The sequence below is a fragment of the Alternaria atra genome, assembly GCF_907166805.1.
Source record: "Alternaria atra isolate CS162 genome assembly, contig: 21, whole genome shotgun sequence".
NCBI classification, from domain to species: domain Eukaryota; kingdom Fungi; phylum Ascomycota; class Dothideomycetes; order Pleosporales; family Pleosporaceae; genus Alternaria; species Alternaria atra.
Window position 1 is genome coordinate 6,347,749 of NW_025091319.1, and position 20,951 is coordinate 6,368,699.

General features: G+C 50.3%; 10 protein-coding genes across 10 annotated transcripts; 6 read left to right on the forward strand and 4 right to left on the reverse strand.

The window, feature by feature from the left end:
• Nucleotides 1-45: 45 nt before the first annotated feature.
• Nucleotides 46-258, forward strand: ALTATR162_LOCUS2560 (uncharacterized protein; the record flags this gene model as incomplete). The annotated part of the gene is made up of 1 exon (XM_043310166.1): nucleotides 46-258. One exon carries the CDS (start codon nucleotides 46-48, stop codon nucleotides 256-258), a length of 213 nt encoding a protein of 70 aa, XP_043166101.1.
• Nucleotides 259-1,612: 1,354 nt separating this feature from the next.
• On the reverse strand, nucleotides 1,613-2,388 carry ALTATR162_LOCUS2561 (uncharacterized protein; the record flags this gene model as incomplete). The annotated part of the gene is made up of 3 exons (XM_043310167.1): nucleotides 1,613-2,013; nucleotides 2,112-2,311; nucleotides 2,363-2,388. 3 exons carry the CDS (start codon nucleotides 2,386-2,388, stop codon nucleotides 1,613-1,615), a joined length of 627 nt encoding a protein of 208 aa, XP_043166102.1.
• A 1,782-nt stretch (nucleotides 2,389-4,170) lies between these two features.
• Nucleotides 4,171-4,692, forward strand: ALTATR162_LOCUS2562 (uncharacterized protein; the record flags this gene model as incomplete). The annotated part of the gene is made up of 1 exon (XM_043310168.1): nucleotides 4,171-4,692. The coding sequence occupies one exon, from the start codon at nucleotides 4,171-4,173 to the stop codon at nucleotides 4,690-4,692; it is 522 nt and encodes a 173-aa protein (XP_043166103.1).
• A 194-nt stretch (nucleotides 4,693-4,886) lies between these two features.
• ALTATR162_LOCUS2563 (uncharacterized protein) lies at nucleotides 4,887-5,531 on the reverse strand (the record flags this gene model as incomplete). The annotated part of the gene is made up of 1 exon (XM_043310169.1): nucleotides 4,887-5,531. One exon carries the CDS (start codon nucleotides 5,529-5,531, stop codon nucleotides 4,887-4,889), a length of 645 nt encoding a protein of 214 aa, XP_043166104.1.
• Nucleotides 5,532-6,304: 773 nt separating this feature from the next.
• ALTATR162_LOCUS2564 (uncharacterized protein) lies at nucleotides 6,305-7,231 on the forward strand (the record flags this gene model as incomplete). The annotated part of the gene is made up of 2 exons (XM_043310170.1): nucleotides 6,305-6,681; nucleotides 6,733-7,231. 2 exons carry the CDS (start codon nucleotides 6,305-6,307, stop codon nucleotides 7,229-7,231), a joined length of 876 nt encoding a protein of 291 aa, XP_043166105.1.
• A 933-nt stretch (nucleotides 7,232-8,164) lies between these two features.
• Nucleotides 8,165-9,196, forward strand: ALTATR162_LOCUS2565 (uncharacterized protein; the record flags this gene model as incomplete). The annotated part of the gene is made up of 2 exons (XM_043310171.1): nucleotides 8,165-8,333; nucleotides 8,394-9,196. 2 exons carry the CDS (start codon nucleotides 8,165-8,167, stop codon nucleotides 9,194-9,196), a joined length of 972 nt encoding a protein of 323 aa, XP_043166106.1.
• A 185-nt stretch (nucleotides 9,197-9,381) lies between these two features.
• Nucleotides 9,382-10,591, forward strand: ALTATR162_LOCUS2566 (uncharacterized protein; the record flags this gene model as incomplete). The annotated part of the gene is made up of 2 exons (XM_043310172.1): nucleotides 9,382-9,955; nucleotides 10,014-10,591. 2 exons carry the CDS (start codon nucleotides 9,382-9,384, stop codon nucleotides 10,589-10,591), a joined length of 1,152 nt encoding a protein of 383 aa, XP_043166107.1.
• A 313-nt stretch (nucleotides 10,592-10,904) lies between these two features.
• Nucleotides 10,905-14,212, reverse strand: ALTATR162_LOCUS2567 (uncharacterized protein; the record flags this gene model as incomplete). Its single annotated transcript, XM_043310173.1, has 4 exons — nucleotides 10,905-12,386; nucleotides 12,437-12,684; nucleotides 12,735-13,864; nucleotides 13,914-14,212. The coding sequence occupies 4 exons, from the start codon at nucleotides 14,210-14,212 to the stop codon at nucleotides 10,905-10,907; spliced, it is 3,159 nt and encodes a 1,052-aa protein (XP_043166108.1).
• A 539-nt stretch (nucleotides 14,213-14,751) lies between these two features.
• ALTATR162_LOCUS2568 (uncharacterized protein) lies at nucleotides 14,752-16,342 on the reverse strand (the record flags this gene model as incomplete). Its single annotated transcript, XM_043310174.1, has 8 exons — nucleotides 14,752-15,200; nucleotides 15,255-15,322; nucleotides 15,372-15,575; nucleotides 15,630-15,732; nucleotides 15,789-15,864; nucleotides 15,913-15,959; nucleotides 16,007-16,079; nucleotides 16,136-16,342. 8 exons carry the CDS (start codon nucleotides 16,340-16,342, stop codon nucleotides 14,752-14,754), a joined length of 1,227 nt encoding a protein of 408 aa, XP_043166109.1.
• A 2,885-nt stretch (nucleotides 16,343-19,227) lies between these two features.
• ALTATR162_LOCUS2569 (uncharacterized protein) lies at nucleotides 19,228-20,346 on the forward strand (the record flags this gene model as incomplete). The annotated part of the gene is made up of 1 exon (XM_043310175.1): nucleotides 19,228-20,346. One exon carries the CDS (start codon nucleotides 19,228-19,230, stop codon nucleotides 20,344-20,346), a length of 1,119 nt encoding a protein of 372 aa, XP_043166110.1.
• Between the last annotated feature and the right edge of the window lie 605 nt (nucleotides 20,347-20,951).

The following is a 20,951-nucleotide window of genomic DNA, read 5'->3' on the forward strand; positions in this document are numbered from 1 at the left end:
CCCCATCACAGCTTCCAAAAACCTCAAAACCCACAACAACCCACAATGTCTGCCCCCAACGCCGGCCGTCAGTCCCCCGAGCCCGAGCGCCAAAACGAAGCACAATCCGGCCAGACAACCGACAACGTCAACCAGCAAGGTGCTGGCCCCAAGGAGGGCGCTGAGAAGGCTAGCGACAACGCCAAGGACAGCTTGAGCTCAAACCCTACACATCCTCTGGAGAAGCACTCCGAGGAGACTACTTCCAAGAAGGTCTAAGGGAGCATTGAGTAGGAAGGCCCGGAATGGTCGTCTTCTAGTTGCGATACCTTCCTTTCGAATGGCATTACAAGCCAGGATTCCGACGTAGGGCCTATGCGTAATCACTAGGCAGTCTGAGGATGAATGATTAAATGAATGATAATGGTCATGTTTCAATGTTTTGTGCAGTGCTGGTGTCGTGGTTGCGTGATCGATATCTGCGGCTGAATGCTTTAATGTGGATTGTGTCGTTACCTGACATGTGCACTATTATTACCCTCTGAAGCCTGTGTCGTACCTCCCTATACTATTACTTATTTATCCCGTGCCTAGGATTAAGAGATGACTACAAAGCTGGAATATGCAGTACTCGTTTTGCGGAATCTTGCAATCAATACAGCTCCAAGGGCGCGCTCACTCGCAAGATTTATGGAGACTATTCTCTATCCTCATGTTGGTGTGTACGCTTGTTATGTTTCTACCGAGTACGCGACTGAGAATAGTGTTAGTGAAGCCTTGCATGTCTGCATTCGTTCCCCGCCGCTCGCTGCCCCGCCATGCTAACCAAACCTATCACGATTCTTGTCGTTCGACCCCGCCCATGGATCTTGACGTCTTATGTCCCGCGCTGCATTACGAACCGCAAAAATCCGGGCCTTGAGCACAGATTCACTCAGTACTAGTATAGTAGATTTGTCAAATTTGCCATCAATCCTCAACAGGGCGCTTGGGTAAGCTTCATCACTACACCACCTTGCTCCTACAGTAAAACTAACAATCCAAAGTCTAGGGGTATGATTTGTAAGACATCACCAATAACTGCCTCTCCACAACTCCTTCCTAATATCTCATTCAGTCGCTTCGCATCATCAAACGTGCGTACTTGTGAAAGGTCGTGGGTTCAATTCCCACAGCGTCCAGTACCTTCTTTTTTGCCAAACTTTTGGTCGTTAGATCAAAGGCATAATAAATAGGGGTGATAGGGGGTAGCTGTACTCTTTTTGTTAACATCATTCGATGTATACCGAGTAAATGTCAAGCAATAGAGTCTTTATAGATACGAGATGCACCGCGATAGTGGAAGTAGAGGTATATTGCCTTGTAAGACTAGAGACGAACCGCTGTCGAGCCACAACAGCGGTAAGGTAGGCTAATATACTGCGATTGCTTGGCATACCGGCCCGAACGGGCCCGGAGTAACCTGGTGCCTGACAGTAAATGCGGAGATAGACTGCGAAAAGCTCACATGTCATAGCGGGTCATTGTCGCGAAATCAGTCCTACGGTTACATTTGTACGGAAGCCGCCTGAGATAAACAGGTCTCGCATATTCATAACACTGTTGTTGACTCGCACATTGAGACTCCCGCATCCTAAGGGCTAGCTCGGTAATAAGCGCCCCAATCGAACCACCTTTCCCATCCATTCTGCTTCGGTTCTCCAAGAGTAACATCTGCAGCCTCTGTTTCGGCTGCAGTCCAGTCATCCCCAAGGGATGAGCCCAGCTCTTCATTATCACCATATTCTAGGTCCGATATACGTATATCTTCCATCTCACTTGCCGACTCTTCAAGCGATGCATCTTCTTCTGAAGCTTGCCATGTTGTTGAATCTATGACGAACCTAACACCTGCACCAATTCCATATAACATAGCATCAATGCCTGTCTTAAGTTCCCGATGCAGGAACCTACGTATATCAGCTGCCCTTTCAAGCAGAAGTAGCAAAGCAAATCCTCTTGCGTTGGGTTTGCGAGGAGGCTGGGTGGGGGCGTCTGGGACGAGTACTTGCACGCCATCAGGAAGACCGGGAGCGAGGCGTTGACACAGTTAATTCTCGGCAACTACGGTCTTGGAGTGCGGCTCCGCTTACCTTTGTAGCTCCGGTACTTGTTTCTTGCGACCTCGCGACTAATCTTCTCTTTCGATTGTTCGATTCCGTCAACGATCACTACGCTGTCCTTTCCTTGTCCCACCAGTCCGTCAAGATGGCGAATTATCCGACACCAGTTTGTTCTTCTCCGGTTCTTACGTACTCCCCATATCTTTAGTTGACGTTCGTACTGCGACTCACTTAAAATGCGTTAACACCTCGCGGCTAGAGTCAAGAAAGACAACACTAACCTTGCATGGAGACTATGGTCTTTCATAATCTCCATTACGTTACCTAAAGTCTCATCGTCGTCAATAAATAAGGATTTAATTCTGCGTCTATGCCGTTCCCAGACATCAGAAGAGATTCGCGGAGAATAGGACTTCGTTTGTTTAGGCATAATGGATCAAAGCCCACTAGTTTCGGAAGTAAGAGCAGAGAAAAGGTGAACTGGAGGACTAGAAAGGAGACGTGGGTTAGGTATTAGAGTACAAGATTACTCCAGCCTCGTTCAACATGAGCCAATCAAGCAGAACCTGGATACTAACATCTGGCCAATGACGTTTCGAGAGTCTCCATGAAGCCTGCCAATCAGCAAAACTTGGAATCTCAGCCAAGAGGCTAAACCGTAACTCAATCACTACATACATGAACAATGAAGCATAGAGAGGCTATGCAAAAGGCCCACCAGGGGCCGCGTATGGTAACCAGCAATGCAAAACCTGGATGCAAGATGCCGTAAATAATCTCCATTAGGCTGCAAACTGCGTATCAACAGCCCTACGGTGACCTATCTAGCATAACCTGGATCGCAGACGACCGTGACTGGTTGTTTAAATTCGTGCACCTCCGCCATTCTCAAGACCTTCTCTACAAGGTGTTTGCTCTTCATCCGATAGATAGCCACGCCTACTTCATCAAGTAACTGTCTCGCTGTATCTTTAAACTAGAACACGCGTACGGCCAGAAAGAAAGTCATCATGCTATCCTTCTCCAGCGAAGCCATCATCGCCATAGTCACACTTGTAGTGACAACTCTATCCATCTGCCTACTTGTATGGCAGCTCGTCGGACGACTAAATCGCACAAACGGCTCTGAGCCTGGTACGTTGAACCACTTGTTATTGCCCAAGAGGCGGATAGATCGTTGTTGACCAAGCTGGCACAGATCCCGAAAATGCGATAACCTTCGACTCTTACCCGCAGGCCCCTCACATGAGCACCAATATGGTACATGAACGAAGTTGAAATGGGGAAGATGCGAGCGAACACGAAGTCAACACCATACCGGGCGATAACGAACCGAGTCCATAGTCATGCATCTATACACATATTGAAATAAAACCCTGAGATCGCTTGGGTGTTCAATGCTGGCGCAGCGAAATGATATGGCGGCACAGGTGGAGTGATCAGTGTAAGGGAAAGGAAAGATGTGTCCTTCTCATACAACTCAAGAGCTGACCGTGATGGTCTCTAGAAGACTAAAGGGATATATGGTGTCAGCTACATGGAATGTAAATTGCCAAGCACATTGATCGTACTCTTATAATCCATTCTCGTTGGTGCCAAGTTTGATCGACGCTCTCTCCTACACGACACCAGGAATAACCACTGGTTCAACCGGCCCAGTACTCGCCCCAATACTAGCCTGATGCATCGTCCTCGCACCCCAGTGATCTGGATAATCCACAGTAGTATGAAATATTTGATAGTTTGCCCATATAACGATATCTCCCCGCTCTACGTTCGGTAGCATGATCTACTCTGGCTTGAGACCGCGTTCTTGAATCGTTTTAAGCCACTCCCTTATCTCGGCTACATTTTCAATGACAGCTGGTTCCTCGTCTTCGCTCGAGCGAACGAAAGCTCGCCGCACACAGATACCATGGACCATGAAGGCTCGTTCGCCCGTCACGGGGTTAACCCATACCATTGGGTAGCGCTCGATGTCTTTCTCTTCGTAAAGGCCAAGATCCTCCAATATCTACGTGGAGCTCGGGGTCAACCATATTCGCTTTAGGTAAGTGTTCTGATTTATATTTTCATCGGGTTTGAGAACATGAAACAAACCAAAGTATGCTTGAAGGCGGCTGATGCTGTACTTATAACGCTTGTGGCGGGCATTTGCAACGCCCTGCCGACAGTACTCAATGGTGTCACCGGCTCAAATCTACATATCCCATTTTCTATCGCATCTCGTGCCAGCTTCGATCACTGGCTCAGCTACTTCGCCATTGTGAGTAGAGATATCTTGGCCATGTTCTGGTTCGGCGTACAGACAGCCAATGGAGGTATACTGTTCACAGACTACTGGCTAGTCAAGCACACGAAGTACGACATGCCGGCTTTGTACGACCCAAAAGACATCTACAGATATGGTCGCTATGGCACAAACTGGCACGTTGCCGTTGCCACGTTCGTTATCATCATCCCTCTACTGCCAGGGTTGGCTAACAAAGTCAACCCGGATCTGAAGCTCCCCGCTGGCCTGCGGAACCTCTTCACGTTTAATTGGCTGTACAATTTCTTTCTGTCCATTTTCTTGTCTTGCTTTTGCAACCACTTCTTCCCAGCTGAGTAGACCCGTGTACAACGTGTTTTAACCGGCTTTGAGTATCTAGATGGGATTGAGGTCGATACTGAGGCGGGAAGCCTATCACTCGAGGGGAGAGCCGGCAGGCTTGAGGTTGAACTTGGGACACATGTGTCTCGTCGATCTCCAAGCGAAGTTCCAGATAAGTAGGAGCTCATGTATTATGTAACATTCGGAATGAACTAGAAACCGAAGTCCTCCAACTTCTTACCATCTTCCAATCCCCAAGTCCAAACATCCACATCAAGCGCTTCACCCGACCACCGTACACCCTTTACTCTCCTGACTCCATGGTTCTTGAATCCCACTCTTCGAAACAGCTTCTGCGCCTCTTTGTTGTCAGGGTCGGTCAACCCTGCGATTTCTTTCACACCCTTCTCATCGCCAAAGTATTTGATCAAGCCCTGCGCAGCTTCCGTTGCGTACCCTTTCCCATGGTAACGCTCAATCATGTTGAAGCCCAAATCCGGCATGGTAGGTGCTTGTTCGCCTTGGACACGGGCTAGTTGCATAGTTACATAGCCGATGTGTTCTAATTTCCTTTGGGAAAATGGAACACCAGTCTCCTCATCCTCTTCCGCTGAGTTCGGTTTCAAACTGACAAGGTACCGTCCATATCCCGTCGTCCGGAGTTTCTCATCTCCGTTAGCTATGATTCTCCGCGCTGCGTCGCGATCTGGTACTTCCTCAACTATACCAGGATGGCGACGAAGAGATGGTGCGCCGTGAAGGAGTTCAAGGACGAAGTCGCAATGTGCGTCAGATGATGGATCGCAGTAGGAAAGGTAGAGACGAGGAGTCGAGAAGTAGAAGTCGTATGGTGACATTGTGAAGCCTGAAGATAGAGTTGTGTTAATGTTCGCTAGTAATCAAGGCCTTCGCAGTTTTCGGTTCGCTTATGAACATTTGTTCAGCTCGTCGATGGAGTACAAATGGCAGCCTAGATCCGAATGAGTCATCAAAATCGGTCTTGAGGCAGCCAGCGCTAAGGAGCATAAGGAAGCTCAAAGACGGTGATGCTGGTATCGCGCACTCTCCTATCCAGATACAGTGTCGTTGTACGTGGCGTCTCCGGACGGCACTGCTCCGGACTGCTAATATTTGTGATCAATTCCCTTTATATCCGAAGAAAGTACTCCGAGTCTGTTAGCTCTCGGCATGGTTGTTCTTGGGACATAATTAAACATGTGCCTGATAAGTCAACTCCGTATCGTCAACTTGGTGTTTCCAATGACAATATATGAAGGACAGAATGACTAGTCGCCATAATGTTCTTAGGTCCTTTGATCAGGTCAACTTCTTCGTGATGTTATGCTTCAAGTGGGCTGTGATAGTTCGCCGATCGGGTTGAAACGCGACTAATACTGGGAAACAAATCTCCATAATTGTAGTACCAAAATGGTCACACTCAGTGAGGATGAAAGAGAAAGGGATGCGGGGTTTGAGGCTTAAGCTGAGAAGGGCCGCGATGTACCTAAGCCTCTTACGGTAAAGCGCCGTGGAAATAGTGGGGAACCCCGCCTTCCGGTATTCTCTTCTTTTGATACCTCGACACCTGGCTTCTTCAAATCACCGAACGTCGAAACCTACAATAGACACAATGGCGCCACTCTCAGGATCCGCCAAGAAGAAGAAGCAGAAGGAGAAAGAGAGGGAGCTCCAAAGGCTCAAGGTGATTGAGGAGCGGCAAGCGGGGTCGGACACGAGTCCTGAAGAAGATATTCCTGCCAACCAGCCCTACGGACCCTGGGAAGAGCCAAAAGAGAAGTGGGATGCTCGCCTGGAAGCTCAGCCCCCAGCTGAAAAGTACGCCGACTTCGAGAAGCGTGCAAAGGCAAGGAAAGGGCAGCCCATTGAATATCAGCCCACTGCAATTCCAGATGAACAGACGTTGCATGTAGATGCATCGACCAAGTTCGATAGCACTGCAAAGCCTGTTCAAAAGCTCGTTTTTGCTTCTGGTATCAACGTAGACGAGTATGTCGGACTTCGTCCGAAATTGTAATCACTTCAGCTGATAATATTCAGCACCCTCATTGACGTCATCGCGAATGCAGATGCTACATTCCGGAGTGCAGTCCGCGTCTTCGTTGCCGGCGATTCTGAAAGGAAGGAGGCCATTGAGATCACGAGTGCCGGCGTGGAGAAGCTGACCAAAGCCTGTCCTCAACTAGAGGTCATTGCTCTCCACGGCACATCTAAGCTTACGCGTACCGCATTCCCAACGATCCTCAAGAACTGCGCAAACATCGAATCCGTCACCCTGACGGTCGTCCAAGGCCAAAAGTCTAAGCGCATACGTCTCAACAGCACACTTGAATGGCTGAACGACAAGACCTTCGTTCCAAAGCTGCGGTACCTCGAATTCCGTGGTGTCTACCACGAGGCTTTCCGTCGCGAATTCCTCGAGTTCCTTACACAAAGCAGACCAGGGCTGGAGATCGTGTTCGAATATGACAGGCCAGCAGTACTTATCCGGGACAACGAAACTATTCCGCTTGACCGCGTTCCTGCTGCTGGTAAATAAAGTAAAACCGCTTGAGCTGTCTCATGAAGGCGACCACTAGGATGACGACGCTGGGTGTGAGTCTCAATTTGACGGAGGTCCTGTATGAGTCCGAGCTGTTTATGAAGATCATAGGAGCGAGGATGTGGAGATCGGCCGGCAATAGATGCGTCACTCACTGGAGCTTATGAGGCAGATGGAAACCCAAGCGTACGCGATTGAGGATATACCTATCCTTCAATGGCCAAGCAGTGAGATCAATCAAAGAAAAATAACTAGTCTCGGTTGAAACGAATCAAGACTACAGAAGCTGCGGATTCAATGCGTGATGCAACGTATGATGCTAACTGAGCCACGAAGCGTGCGTACTATCCTTCTCGTCCTGCTTAGGAAGCATCGACGACAAGAAGGCCAAGCTTTGCATGAAGTGGATCTAGTCAACGGAGATAGTCGAGGAATCCGAGCAGTTAGGGCTTGTGTAAACTGAAGCGTTACGTACCACATGCAATCATATCTGAAAGCCCTTGCGACAAGCTCGACAATAGTATACAACTTTTGAGACTGAAGTTGCTTCGCGTGCTTCATATTCACCTATGACCACAACTAGGACACGACACAGTTCTTCTACTATTCAGTTGATCAAATTCCGAGCACGGGTGCGAGTGCGAATCGGTAGTGGGTCTAGCCACTGTCCTCGTGGCACCGGCGCATCAGCCCAGGCGCTAATGGAAACTAACGCGGACTTTATGCATGCTGCTGACGGCTCATCGAAGCATCATCGGCCCAGACCAGACGTCAAATCTTCGTTACCACCTCAAAACGTGATGCGGCTATGCTGTTTCTCGATGCGGGGCTCAAATGCAAAGGTCCGATTTGTGAACTGTCATCCATCTGCATATATGCCGCGACCTGCTCGGAAGATGACAACCTCAAACACGATCTTCTCTTGCCGCCATGTCAGCAACTCCGATGTCATCAGGCTTAAACCATTCAGGTGCTCCTATTGAGTTAGCGTGGTCATCCCAGCGACCTGAGTTGCGCGATGAGAAAGAAGATTGGATGGGTGTGACGAATCCAGTTGAAAGGCGAAAATTACAGAACCGCTTGAATCAGCGTGCACGGAGTAAGTGACCCTGCCGGATAGACCGCCAAAAACAAAGAACATGTTCTAACACTTTGCCAGGAAACCGCGCACAAAAGAACAGCGCCATCTTCAAACAGCCCCACAGCATCGTTGTGCCAGACGAGATCCACGAGAGCGATGCATCAGGACGTGAAGGCAGTTGCAGCACATCTGACGCATCTCGGGATGACTCTAGCGAGCCGAATGGCACGATAACACGTAAGTCGTGCATGGCTGCTCATCCCAAGGTGAAGGAGCTTATGCAACGCTTCTCCGAACATGCGTACGCCAGCTACATGCAAGGTACACCCGCCTTGTCACACTTGCCGCTGCTTCTCAAGTACAATGTCGCCAGTGGCCTCGCGCGGAATGCAGAAATTCTAGGAGTCACTGCACAATACTATGATTGGTATGGTATCTCGCCGCTTAACAAGCAGGGTCCACTCTTAGGTTCGGGAGCAGGGGCAGAATGGCCTGCATGCCTACAACCCACTGAGTTACAACGTTCCATTGAGCACCATCCTTGGCTTGATCTATTCCCATGGCCAAAAGTGCGCAACAACATGCTCCAGGCGTTCCAGCGTACAGAGCTCGTCGACTACGAAGACGAGCTATGTATCGATATCTGCGAATACAACCATCTAGATCGCAAACCGATACTGATCGTATGGGGGCCTCCCGAAGATCATCGCAGTTGGGAGATCGATCTGATCTTTCTGGAGAAATGGGGCTGGCTGCTCAGTGGATGCCCTGAAGTGTACGAAACGACAAACTACTGGCGAGCAACACGAGGCGAGAAGCCGCTTACGCCACAACAGTGGCATAACACGATACGAAGAAGCTTGCCGGAGCAGTTCCACTAGCGGACTTACGACTGGAGTGTCAGCAGAGCGCACGAATGGCTGTGGACCCTGCATGCATGACGCCATGGGCTCGAGATATCAAAAACATATACGTTGCGACAATCCTGCATTGACTCTTTCTTCTTGAGACACATTTCGCTACTTACTACGACCACGTTGCATTCAATTAAAACGGCACGGCTATTATGGACCCATTCGCCCCACCACCGAAGCCACAAACCGCTCTAGGCTGGCATCGCGTTTTATCACCTACAGCCAACGTCAAAGTCTCACCCATCGCACTCGGCGGAATCAGTATAGGGAACTCATGGAGCAAATTATTCGGTGTGAGCGAGGACGCCGACTTACTGCTAGACACCTACTACGATCTCGGGGGAAACTTTATTGACACCTCCAATACCTACAACTCGGAAGATTCAGAGAGGCTTATTGGCGAATGGATGGAAAAGCGCAAGAACAGGGACCAGATGGTTATTGCAACCAAATATGGAGCGGGGTACAGAGCATACAATCGCGAGAACGAACCGCTGCAAAGTAATTTTACAGGAACTAGCGCAAAGAGTATGCATGTCTCCGTTCGGGACAGTCTACGCAAACTCAAGACTGACTACATCGATATACTATATGTACACTGGTGGGATGTAGGTGGCAATGTGGAAGAGATCATGCGTCATCTGCATGCCCTTGTCATGGCCAGACAGGTCCTCTATCTTGGCGTCTCAGATACCCCCGCCTGGGTAATTGTCAAAGCAAATGAATGTATGTACCTCATACATACGCACCGGTACTCATGCGCCATTGCTAACCCATTGCTCAGATGCCCGCCGCCACGGTTTGACCCCTTTCTCCCTCTACCAAGGCAGGTGGAACGCCGCCTACCGCGACATGGAAGCCGAAATAATCCCCATGTGCGAAGACCAAGGTCTAGCAATCGTATCCTGGGCCTCGCTCGGCGGCGGTCAACTAGCCACTACCTCCCAACGGGAAGCCGCAGCAGACGACCCAAAATCCGGCAAGGGTTTCTACAATGCCTCGGAAAACGATATCGCAGTCTCAAAAGTCCTCGAGAGACTAGCGGAGAAGAAAGAAGTCACCCTGCAGCAGATGGCCCTGGCATACCTCTTCCATCAATCTACCCACGTTTTTCCTATCGTGGGCGTGCAGACAGTGGAGCATGTTAAGGCTATGGTACCTGCATTGGGTGTCTCGTTATCAAAAGAGGAGATCGATGAGATACATGGTGCTGCGCCATTCAATCCTTTATTCCCGCAAAACTTCATCTTCGGCGGTCAACCTTACAGTACGAGATTGACGGCAGCGGATCAGGCGAATTACCAGATGGCTGCTTGGATTGACGCGCCGCCTAAAAACCCGGGATATGCGCCTCGGATGTGACAGGGTGTCATGTATGGAGCAAGGAAGAGATGATGCAAAACGAGTGTTTTTTGGCTGTTATGCAGCTTGTATATAGTAACGAAGCATGATCAAACGCCTTTCCAACACAGATACCACGATATTCTCTTATCCAAGTACCAATCTTTTCGTTCCTTCCTACCATACCCAGTCTGTTTCCTACACAATATGCCTGCCGAAATTTCCTTCGGCTTGGCAGTACCGTATCGAGTCCTATAATATAAAGCGAATGATTTGAGTTCAAAACAGGATTGCCTTTTTCCTGTATAATGCGTCACGATCATGAACCCAGCTTCTAGATGTAGAACATGGTGTCCTTAAGCTTGGGATGGATCTGCACATCCGCCGCATTCGGATCCTGCCCCGCACCTCCAGCTACTGAAGTCCCAGCCATGGAAGGCGCAGCGCTCGGGGTTGGTGTATCGAACAAGTTCGCCAAGTAACAGCGCGCACGTTCGCAAGCTAGATCAGCATAGTAAGCTGGTGGGCAAAGACTGACGGCTTTTGTCGCACGGCCGAACAAGTAACACATGTTGTGTGTAAGGTCTTCGACAATATCGGCAATGTTTCCAAATTGCGCCGGAACCTGTTTCGCGTAGATCTGGCGAAAGATCTCGTCGTGCACAATGTAGTAGTGACAGGGGCGCGCTGTTCCCTGGAGGGCAGCGTGTGCTTGAAGGAAGAAATCCCAGTTGCGGGCTTCGGTTACGCCACGATCGACGACGGTACCAGGCTTCGTGTTGCCGGAGCGATCGCAGTCTTCCAGCTTAGTGGGATAGAAACGGGTCTTGTGTCGCTTACCGCAGATAACGACTGTGAAACGTGGGAGACCCTTCTTGGTGTCGGGCGCTGGGTAAACTGCCTCGCAAGCCTTTCGCAACTGAGGAAGCTCTTGTGAGAGAACCATATCATACTGTCCTTCTGACACTCCGTCGCGGTAAATGAGGATGTTCTCTGGGAATGCAGAGTGCTTTCCCTTAGTCTTCCATAGGTTGAGGCGCGACTTCAACATCTCAGCGAGATCGTCGACGTTTTCCTGCCTTCCGTGCTGGATGCGAAGTGTAGCAGGCCATTGGCCAAGGAACCTGTCGACAGAAGCGACCATTGCCGACACAGAGGGTGCATTAGAAGCCGAACCAGGTGAAGGGTGTGTGACGTCGATGCCGACCACCATCGTCTTGTCTTGATCGATGATACCCAAGTTCTTATTCTCGACGATTTGGTTGATACCTCCAAGCTTCAAGTTAAACTTCAGCGCGACATTAGCAATGTACTGGTCGCGGCCCCGGTCCTTCGAGAGCTTGGAGCCTACAGAACAGATGGTATGGAGGCCGTAGTCCCTATCGGCGAGTGTCTTGATGCGCTTGTACAAAGGTATGTTTGCCTCGGGTAGTACGATGAACAAGAGATCTAGAGAGTTAGCGGCCTTTTGTAGGAACGGGCCAAGGGAAGCGTCCTCTGGATGCTGGAGCACAAGACGCTGTGGGTCGATGGGCTGACTGGCATTGACACCGATTTTGAGCAAGCCTTGATGAAATTCCCGCATCACCGCGGTCAGGGCTTGGGCATCGAAGGAGTCGCGTTTGGACGGAAGAGATATCATGACAGTACCCCATCTTGCGAGACTGGCGCCGGTATTAAACTTGATATTAATCATATTCCAACTGCCGAAACGCGGATCTGCAGTTTTGTTGCCTTTATAGATGACCTTCGGGCCATTGAGGATCCGGCCGGGGACTTTGACGAGACCGGGCGTGATCGTGAGTCCGAAAGACCGCTTTGAAAGAGTCAGTGAAAAGCACACAGGCGCTGAAGCAAAAGACTTACCAGCAGGACATTTGTGTTCTCATCTAAACCGACGGTGGATACACCTTCGTTGAGAATGGATTTCGCATTCTCCCACGGCTTGCGTACAGCGTATCGGATCATCGTCTGTGTCTGACCTCCATCAAGCTTGGCCTTCGATGGCTGGCCCGGAACGACGACGCAAACCTCTGCGGGGAGGTACATCGGATTCTCCCGGTTACCGCAGTTGACTACAGGAAGCTCGGGGTGTTGGAGTATGCGGTTGTATGCTGTGTAATGTTAGTATCGTAATATCATACAGGCGGAGAAGAGCACATGCTTGTCTTGAAAAAGTCGAATACACTGATGTATCTTCCTGAACCAGAAGGTGCCGGACCCTTGGGTTGAACCTTTCCTTTACCCTTACCCTTTGGAGCGCCCGCTTCCGCCTTGGGTGTACTAGAAGAGCCGGCATCGCCGTCGAGCCAGAATTCAACATCCTTGGCGCCTGCACCGTGTCCTCTAATACGTGGTCTGTTCGCTAGCTTGTGCCCGTCGTCCTTCCTAGCAAGTCCAAAGATGGTCTTGATGCGAGGAATGACCTGGCCAGCTTTGTTACGCTTCTCGGGGAGATGATTCGTCTGAACGCGAACCAGCTTGAGGAACTTCTCCAGGGCGATGGTATTCCAAGTACCGTAGCTTCCCATGAGCGCTGGCAAAGGACCATCATGGTAAAAGGCTCCATGACTGACGTTAATGTTGACCAAGATGCGACACGTCGCAACGCGCACACTTGAGAAGAAGCCACGAATGACATTCAGGCCAGCACCGAGATCTCCCTTTGTCGCATTTTGGTTCAGGGAGAAGCTCTTCGACGAACCAATCGTGGCGAGGTTGTTAGCGGATTTGACGTAGTGGTTCAAGAAGATATTGAGCGCTTGCGTCAACTCTTGCTTATCGCCAAAGTCCTGACCGATGTTGGTTGAGTTCATCCAATTGACCAGCTCACCGATATTGTGGGTCCTAATGTACTTGATCCTAATCTTGTATACGACGGCGTTGGCAGCTGGGTCGTCTTCGCCTTCGGAGCGGTACTGGATCTCGATGATGTCGTCGTCGTGCTTGAATTTCGTCTTGGAGACAATTGTTTGACGAAAGTCGGTGGCAACGCCGCCTTTGTAAGGAGCCATCTCCGATGATTGGAGCAAGAGCTCCAGAACTCTGTGACGCTTTCTACCAGCGACCTCAGGTTGAATGTCGACATCATACCGATGTAGAACCATGTTCGATGGTGGGAGCAACTCAACATAGTTTGCGGTGAGCTCTACCTTGATGCCTCTAGTGCCGTATCCAGGCCTGGTTGGGTTGCCTTCCGACAGCTTCAAGGCACCCAGGTCGAGCGCCTTCTTCCCAGCTGGATGCATGGCATCTTCAACCTTCGCGACCTTCAGGTCTTGAGGCGCAGGATTCCTATACACACGCTGAGCACCATGGTCGACTGGAATGAAACTCCACTTACGGAAAAACCTGGTTCTCTACCGGAGCACCTCTTCCACCGCCACGACCTCCGCCGCCGCCTCTATCGCCTCGAAAACCGCCACCCCTGTCTCCGCGAAACCCACCACCTCGATCTCCACGGAATCCACCACCTCGGTCGCCACGAAACCCACCATCTCCTCTGCCTCCACGGAACCCACCATCACCTCTGCCTCGACCTCCAAAATCGCCTCGTGCGCCTCCACGGCCGCCTCCACGATCGCCTCGATCGCCGCGGTAGCCGCCTCGACCTCTATCGCCGCCTCCTCTAGGTGCGGACATTGATTGAATGGCTTCAGTGAGGCTTTCGGACTGGACGAATGATGTGACGCGTACGACAGTAGTCGACGCGATGGGCTAGGAGTCGTGTGGTCCGCTAAATGTTGAATCCAATACAACTTATATGGAAAACAGTGTTTTGCTCGTTCTGCTCGTGTTGTTCTGCTTGATGTCCGGTAGGCAGAAGGCACCAGGCTGAACAACGACGAAGTGACGAAACAACCAGGCGTGGTGAGGCGAGGTGACAAGCATGCGAAGTGGGGTAAGATGCGCGCTATCAGCCCTCCCGCGGACCCGTCTGACACGCGACGCGACTTTATTTGTGCACTTAAAGGCGGGATCAAACGGATTTCTAGCTCCCGCAATGGGTTTGGGGGTTGGAGAATACGGATTTGGCGAAGCAAATGCAGCTCATGATGTTGGTGGCATTCTGAATATCAGGCATTATCATTTTGGGTGTAGCACACGTTTTCTTGCAGCGTGCGCATCTTGTCCTGTCTTCATCTTAGTCTTTTTTGCCTTCTCATGTATGAAATAACTTCTCAATTACGCTGCAAAAGGAAAATCTCTATACTCGATTTACTTCCATTACTTTCCAGCTCTGTGTATGCGTCCCCTTGTCTCCGTCCAGTAAAGGCCGCTCGACTGGGTGGTCGCAGACCCTGGTTCGACGGTTGTAGTGGCGCAGGAAGCTGCTTCTCAACATCTGACTGCTGTCGCTTCTCTAGCGTTGTACCGCGTCGGTTATCGGGACGGGAATGGAGAGGTTGCATGCGATATGACCCCTGCTCGGATTTTGCGGCCGAAGTGGAAGACAGCTTGCCCGCAAGGAAATTCGTCGACGGGCGACGGCGAGACGATGACAGGGACGTGTTGCCGAATGCGCGTGGAAACAATTTGTTCAAAAGCGGTTTGCAGCCTGGGAGACAGCCGCACGCGACACCGACGCCACTTTCCACGGACATGATGATGAAGGTAGTGGCTCCGTACCCTGTGCACGATATCACTCAGCTGGTATCGCAATTCATGTCCGAGTTTGACTTACAGAAGACATCGAAGGATACCAAGTATAGATGGGTATAGTACAGTCGCACAACACCTGCGATACAAACACTGTTCATGTGTTAGCTCCGATCAAGACGATCGTGAAAGTCCGACTCACATAACACCAAGCGAAAACATGCTCGTCAACGTCACGCGTTGACGGAAGGATACTTGAACGTTCAAAAGGTTCCTCACAGGCCACAGGAAGATGACAAAGTCGCTGAACGTGTTTTGCGCCGAGTGGAAGTAGTAGATCGCCTTGATGTTGAGGCATTTGGCTGTGTTTATGTATTTGAATATCTCCCAATAGGTGCTTGCTGGTCTATGCTAATCATTAGCAGACTGTGCAGTAGGTAGGTTGGAGAGGTATTCCTACGAGCATTGGAAGAGGGTAACGAAAAAGCAGGCCGTGTTTAAAGATACCGTGTAGAAGATCATCAAGCGGCAGAACCACTTATCCAGCTTTGACGGGAATATACCTATGCATCTATCAGTCGCTGGGATGCTGATAAATTCGAAGATGCTGCGCACTTACGTATGTACGTCAGAAGAATAGCAACCTTCATAAAAGTTATAATGGCAGTAAAGAGCAGCTGACTTGACATGCCCATCTACACAATTGTGAGCTTGAGCATACCACGTTGTCGCGCGCAACATACTTGTGCAGCCTTCATAGTGCCGAAAAGTCGCAATGGACGAATATCCCCTGCTAACCATGAGCTATTGCGCAATTGGATGGCATGATCGACGCACATAGATGGTAGCCCATCTGGTATTCTGGCAGCATAGATATGATGAGCATGATGTTGCTCCCAACAGACATCATCTGGGAAGGTCAGTACTACACTCTCAAGACGCCAGACCAGTCTCAATGTTACTTACGGCTGCAACTAGCATCGCCCAGTCATCCCAACCCAGTGTGTTGACGAGAACCGTTCGACAGTAAAACCGACAGGATATGAAGCCAATGACTAAAACAGTCATGGGAATCGCCACAGCCATCGCTAATGGCAACTGATTGACTGGATCGACATAGTTCGGTGGTGGAAACGATGCGAATTCCTCTGGCGTTGGAAATCTCGAAGTCATGTCGTGTTTGCTCAGGCAGAGAGAGTCACAACAACCACATGGGTATCCCGCGTATGGCACAAAAGCAATCCTGAATACTCGGGAGTGTCCGCGGCTATTATAACCGACATGCTCGAAGTGGGAGTCGGCATACACACCAACTATCCCGCGGCCTGTAGGAGCAAGACTTGAAACTTACTCGGAGTGAGCTACGCACGTCCCTTGCATAGTGCGAGTGGCGCTCTCCTACCACCTGCTTGAAACGACACCACCGCCCGAGAGCCGCAACTGGCCTAGACTACTGCTTGTATGATTGTGCGGCTGAAGACACCCGTGCATTTTTCATTGTGTGGCTTTTCGCGTCATTTTGACAGCGGTATCCTTTCAAATTGAGCAATCAAGATGCAATGAAGGTTTTATCCAACTTCGGACAGGCAGCATCAATGCGCCTGTCTGACGAACGCACACTGTGTGCTAAGGATGCACAGTTCTTCTTTGCAACCTGGTGTAGCTGGCATCTTCACCTGGGAGGGTGTGCGCGATGATCAAGTTGATCTCCCAGTAGTTCCCACGGCAGCACACGTGGACGCAAAACCGTTGGAAGACCAATGCGCTCTTACCGCATTCTCCCTTGATGTCCGAAACATCGTTAATGTTCGTATCGGTATGTCGATCGCGCTGTTTTGTCGAACGGTCAAGGTCGGCGAAGAGAAGACATACAGAGCAGCTCTCCGGCTCTTAACCAATTACAATGGGTGAAATAATCGGCAACTCTCAAACGTACTAGACTGTGGTGAAGGAGGTTCGCATAAAGGCAGGTGGCTTGCTTGATCTAGCCTGCCTGCCTCGGCTAGAACAGGGGCAACAGAGATAAGACTCGTCGCGTTTGCCCTATAGCGAGCTTCCGTAATACAAGGATTCTCGTCCACTAATGCGTCCCGCAGCAAGGGACCGGCGTTGAACGACGCACGTGCGGTATGATATGGAAGAAGCGGGTCAGATACCGTGGACTCGGCTCGTGGAAATTGGGGGCGGGATTTTGGCTAAGTATGACTCGATCCGGACGCTTTTGACTGAGACGGTCTACCAGATGCTCAAACAGTAGCGAGGAGAGCCGGATATAAGGTTAGGAAGTAGAACTAGGTGTTATGGTCCGGCAATTAGCCAAAGTATATGTTACTGCCGAGGGGGTGGTGACAGCGGCAGAAATGAAGCTACGGTTGAAGCTACGGTTGATAGCCTTGATGGCGTTGCTTGGCGCGTCTCTCAGCTCACCACCACCACAGGCGCGACAACGAATCTCCATCGTTAGTATCGACATGGTACATGCTAGCTAGGTTTACGGTATTTTACCGAGGCCTTGTTGCAGTACGACTTGCAGTTCCTCTACTTGATACCTCTCTCGATGCCTCTATTGACTCCCTAATGTTCGCAAACCACGTCACAAGGGTCGTGTACGTCATCGGCGACCTCCGGGCTTTCCCACGCTTCTGAGCTACGGTACATGCGATTTCGCCGAACATGGCTTGAAAGCCTCACACGGCCTGTATTCGGTCATCGCTTAATGGCCCTCACCAGCCACCTAATCTGAACTTACAGTACGACTTGCACGTACCACACTACGATGTCCAGGTAAACCCTGCATACCATGGTTAAAAGGTGAGCATTTGTCATTTTGTAACAACCTCGGTTCATCGATTCCAGCCGCTCATCGAGTACATGAAACAAAACCATAGTAGCTCTTCCTTTATTCAAAGGCATACTCCCTGCCGTTTCCGTCGATCTCGTCAATTCCATAGTCGTCCTCGCTCTCGTCCTGCAATTCCTTGTTCTTGTTTAGAGAGAAATCAGCTCCTGATGTCTTGCAGACCGTCCTGTCTGCGGAATCTGGATTATGGTACAGGCTGGGGTTCCGCGAGACACGACTTGGAAGCCTCATGGCGTACTTGCCGTTGTGGCTCGGTTGCCTTACCAGCCACCTAATAAGATCTTGCGACACGCACGTACCATACTGCGATACGTCGACAAATCCTTCTTACCATGGCTAAAAGGTTTCTAGAAGCGTTCACCCGTGTTCGGCCTCTGTAATTACTTTCCACATTTCGGCTCTCTCGCGGTATACTCATCAGCCAATGCCTAGCACTCTGCAGTATGCGCAACGGATTTTAAACGGCCGTACATTCAGACTTCTCCATATTGTTCCCGCTATCGATCAGCATCAACAGCTGGAATGCTACTGCCTCTCTTACAAACTTGATGACGCTCCTTCGTACGAGGCGTTGTCCTATGTGTGGGGCAATCCTAACCCACCTATTACGATCTTGTGTAATGGACAATCAGTCGCGATAGGGCCAGAGCTTTCATGCGCACTAAGAAGATTGCGTTTGCGAGAAACTACACGTATAATTTGGGCGGATGCAATCTGTATAAACCAGCAGGATGACGCCGAGAAGAGCCATCAAGTACCCCTGATGGGCAGCGTTTATTCATCAGCAAGAAGAGTTGTGGTTTGGTTAGGGCAAGGAGATGCGCAGCAGAGCCGACGAGCTTTTAAATGCAGCGAGAAAATTGCTAGCGCTTGTCATCAGTTCGACCAACAGCGTGGCATAATATCCAATCATCTGGAGAGACACGAAGAGGTCAATTTTCCAAGAAATATTTTCAGCTCCCCTGTACTCAGCAGCCTGCAAGAATCATATGATCGACCCTGGTTCACTAGAATTTGGTGCATTCAAGAAATTCGCTTGGCAAGCGACGCCGTAGTCGTCTGGGGAGATGATGAGATCTCTTGGACGAATTTCGCTGTGAGCGCATCGTGGATATTCGACAAATCGGCTCCACTGGATGTGAACGATACCGACCCTGTGGCATCTTTACTCGTCCAAATCCCCGTCAAAAACGCCGATATGATGCGCGACAAGGACATGTACCCTCTCCTCGAAGCATTAGATCACTTTCGTGAGTTTGAGGCTTCCAATCCGAGAGATAAAGTATACGGTCTCTTGAATCTTGTCTCGCCAAGGTCCGAAGTGGAGGCACTAGAAGTGAATTACAACAAAAGCATCGGAGAAGTATATGCTGACACAGTCTTGGCTGTCATCCAACTATACTCGCGGTTGACCGCCTTCGCTCACATTACACATCGTGCGGACTACGATGGTCCGGGCCCTGGGGACTATGAAGAACCCAAGGATTGCAAGGAGAGATCCGAATATAGGTCATGGGCTCCGAGATGGGATGATATAGCAGTTGCACAGAAGCTTGGTGTTCCCGAAGCAGAATGTCCTTGGAGAACGTGTGGGGAAAACGTAGCGGCCATGACCGTTGCAAATCCCTGTGAACCGACACAGCTCTGCCTGAAGGGCATAGTCTACGATAAAGTATATGAGGTTGGAGATAGAATGGACTACTACAATCTAAAGGACCCGGAGTACATTGACGATCCCAAGCTTGCCGAGGATCCAGAGCATGCCGACGAAAGCATTCCTGATGCCAAAGACATCAACGACAGTTACGATCTGACCGAAAGACATCCGTGTATCAAGGCTTTTGTGAGGACAGATATAGAATCATCTCCAGAAAGGTTCGCGCGGACTCTGACAGCAGGTTGTTGGGGAAAAGATGGCCAATATATTGAACGTCTCAGCACAAGAAAACAAGCAAGACATAGTAGTGCGTGCACTCATTTCTTGCTTCGGTTGCTACACGTACAAGAGTTTGGCGATGAGGGCGAGTATTTCCACAGCGCCGACTCACTCCAGTTCGAAAGAGACGCCTACGAGGCTTGCATGCAGCGGCGCATGTTTTGGACAGAGAAGCGTTCGTACGGCATGGGTCCACACTGTATGCAGAGCGGTGATGTTGTGGTGGTACTTTATGGTGGCAACACACCCTATGTGTTGCGACCGAGGGGAGACGGATACATATTCTTGGGCCAGGCTTACGTTGATGAGATCATGCACGGAGAACTTTTTCACGGTTCGGGGATATGCGCGCCACAGGAACAAATCTTTTGTCTTATATAGGTAGCAGAATAGGCTAGAAGGTCACTCTTCTCCGGCTGTTGCGATTCATGGATTCTAGCTGCGTATCGGGTACATCAAACAATACCCAAGTAGCTCAATCCTGGGTCGAACCCTCGTCCTCGTGGTTGTCACCACCCCGATCGACCCTACCATTCTCCACCCCCTCCACCCCCTCTTTCGGAGGTGTCATCAGCTCAAGATCATTTTTTGGTCGTCTTGTTTGCAAGGCCTGATGGGTCCTTCTGGCTACCGGTCGATCCAGCGCGGCTAGAAGCGTCGTTGTGGGTAGGTTAGCCTTTAGTAAGACCCCTCCATCCCGAACCGATCCTGATCTTGTCGAGAGGTACCCGTTTCTTGCGATCCTCAGGCTCAGGACCGGTCTCCGTCAGTCCCTCAATGAAACTTTTGACCGTCTGCATCGCGTCTCGGCCTCTGATCCTGTCGAGAATCCCTTCTTGCATACCAACCCTGTGCTCAATGCCGTCCGACTCGAACATCCCGATGGTGTACCAGATAGTGTGTGGGGCTGGGCCCATGCGCAGCAGTTCCCAGCATTTGATGGAACTGCGACATCTGAATACTAACATGTAACAACAATCATGGAC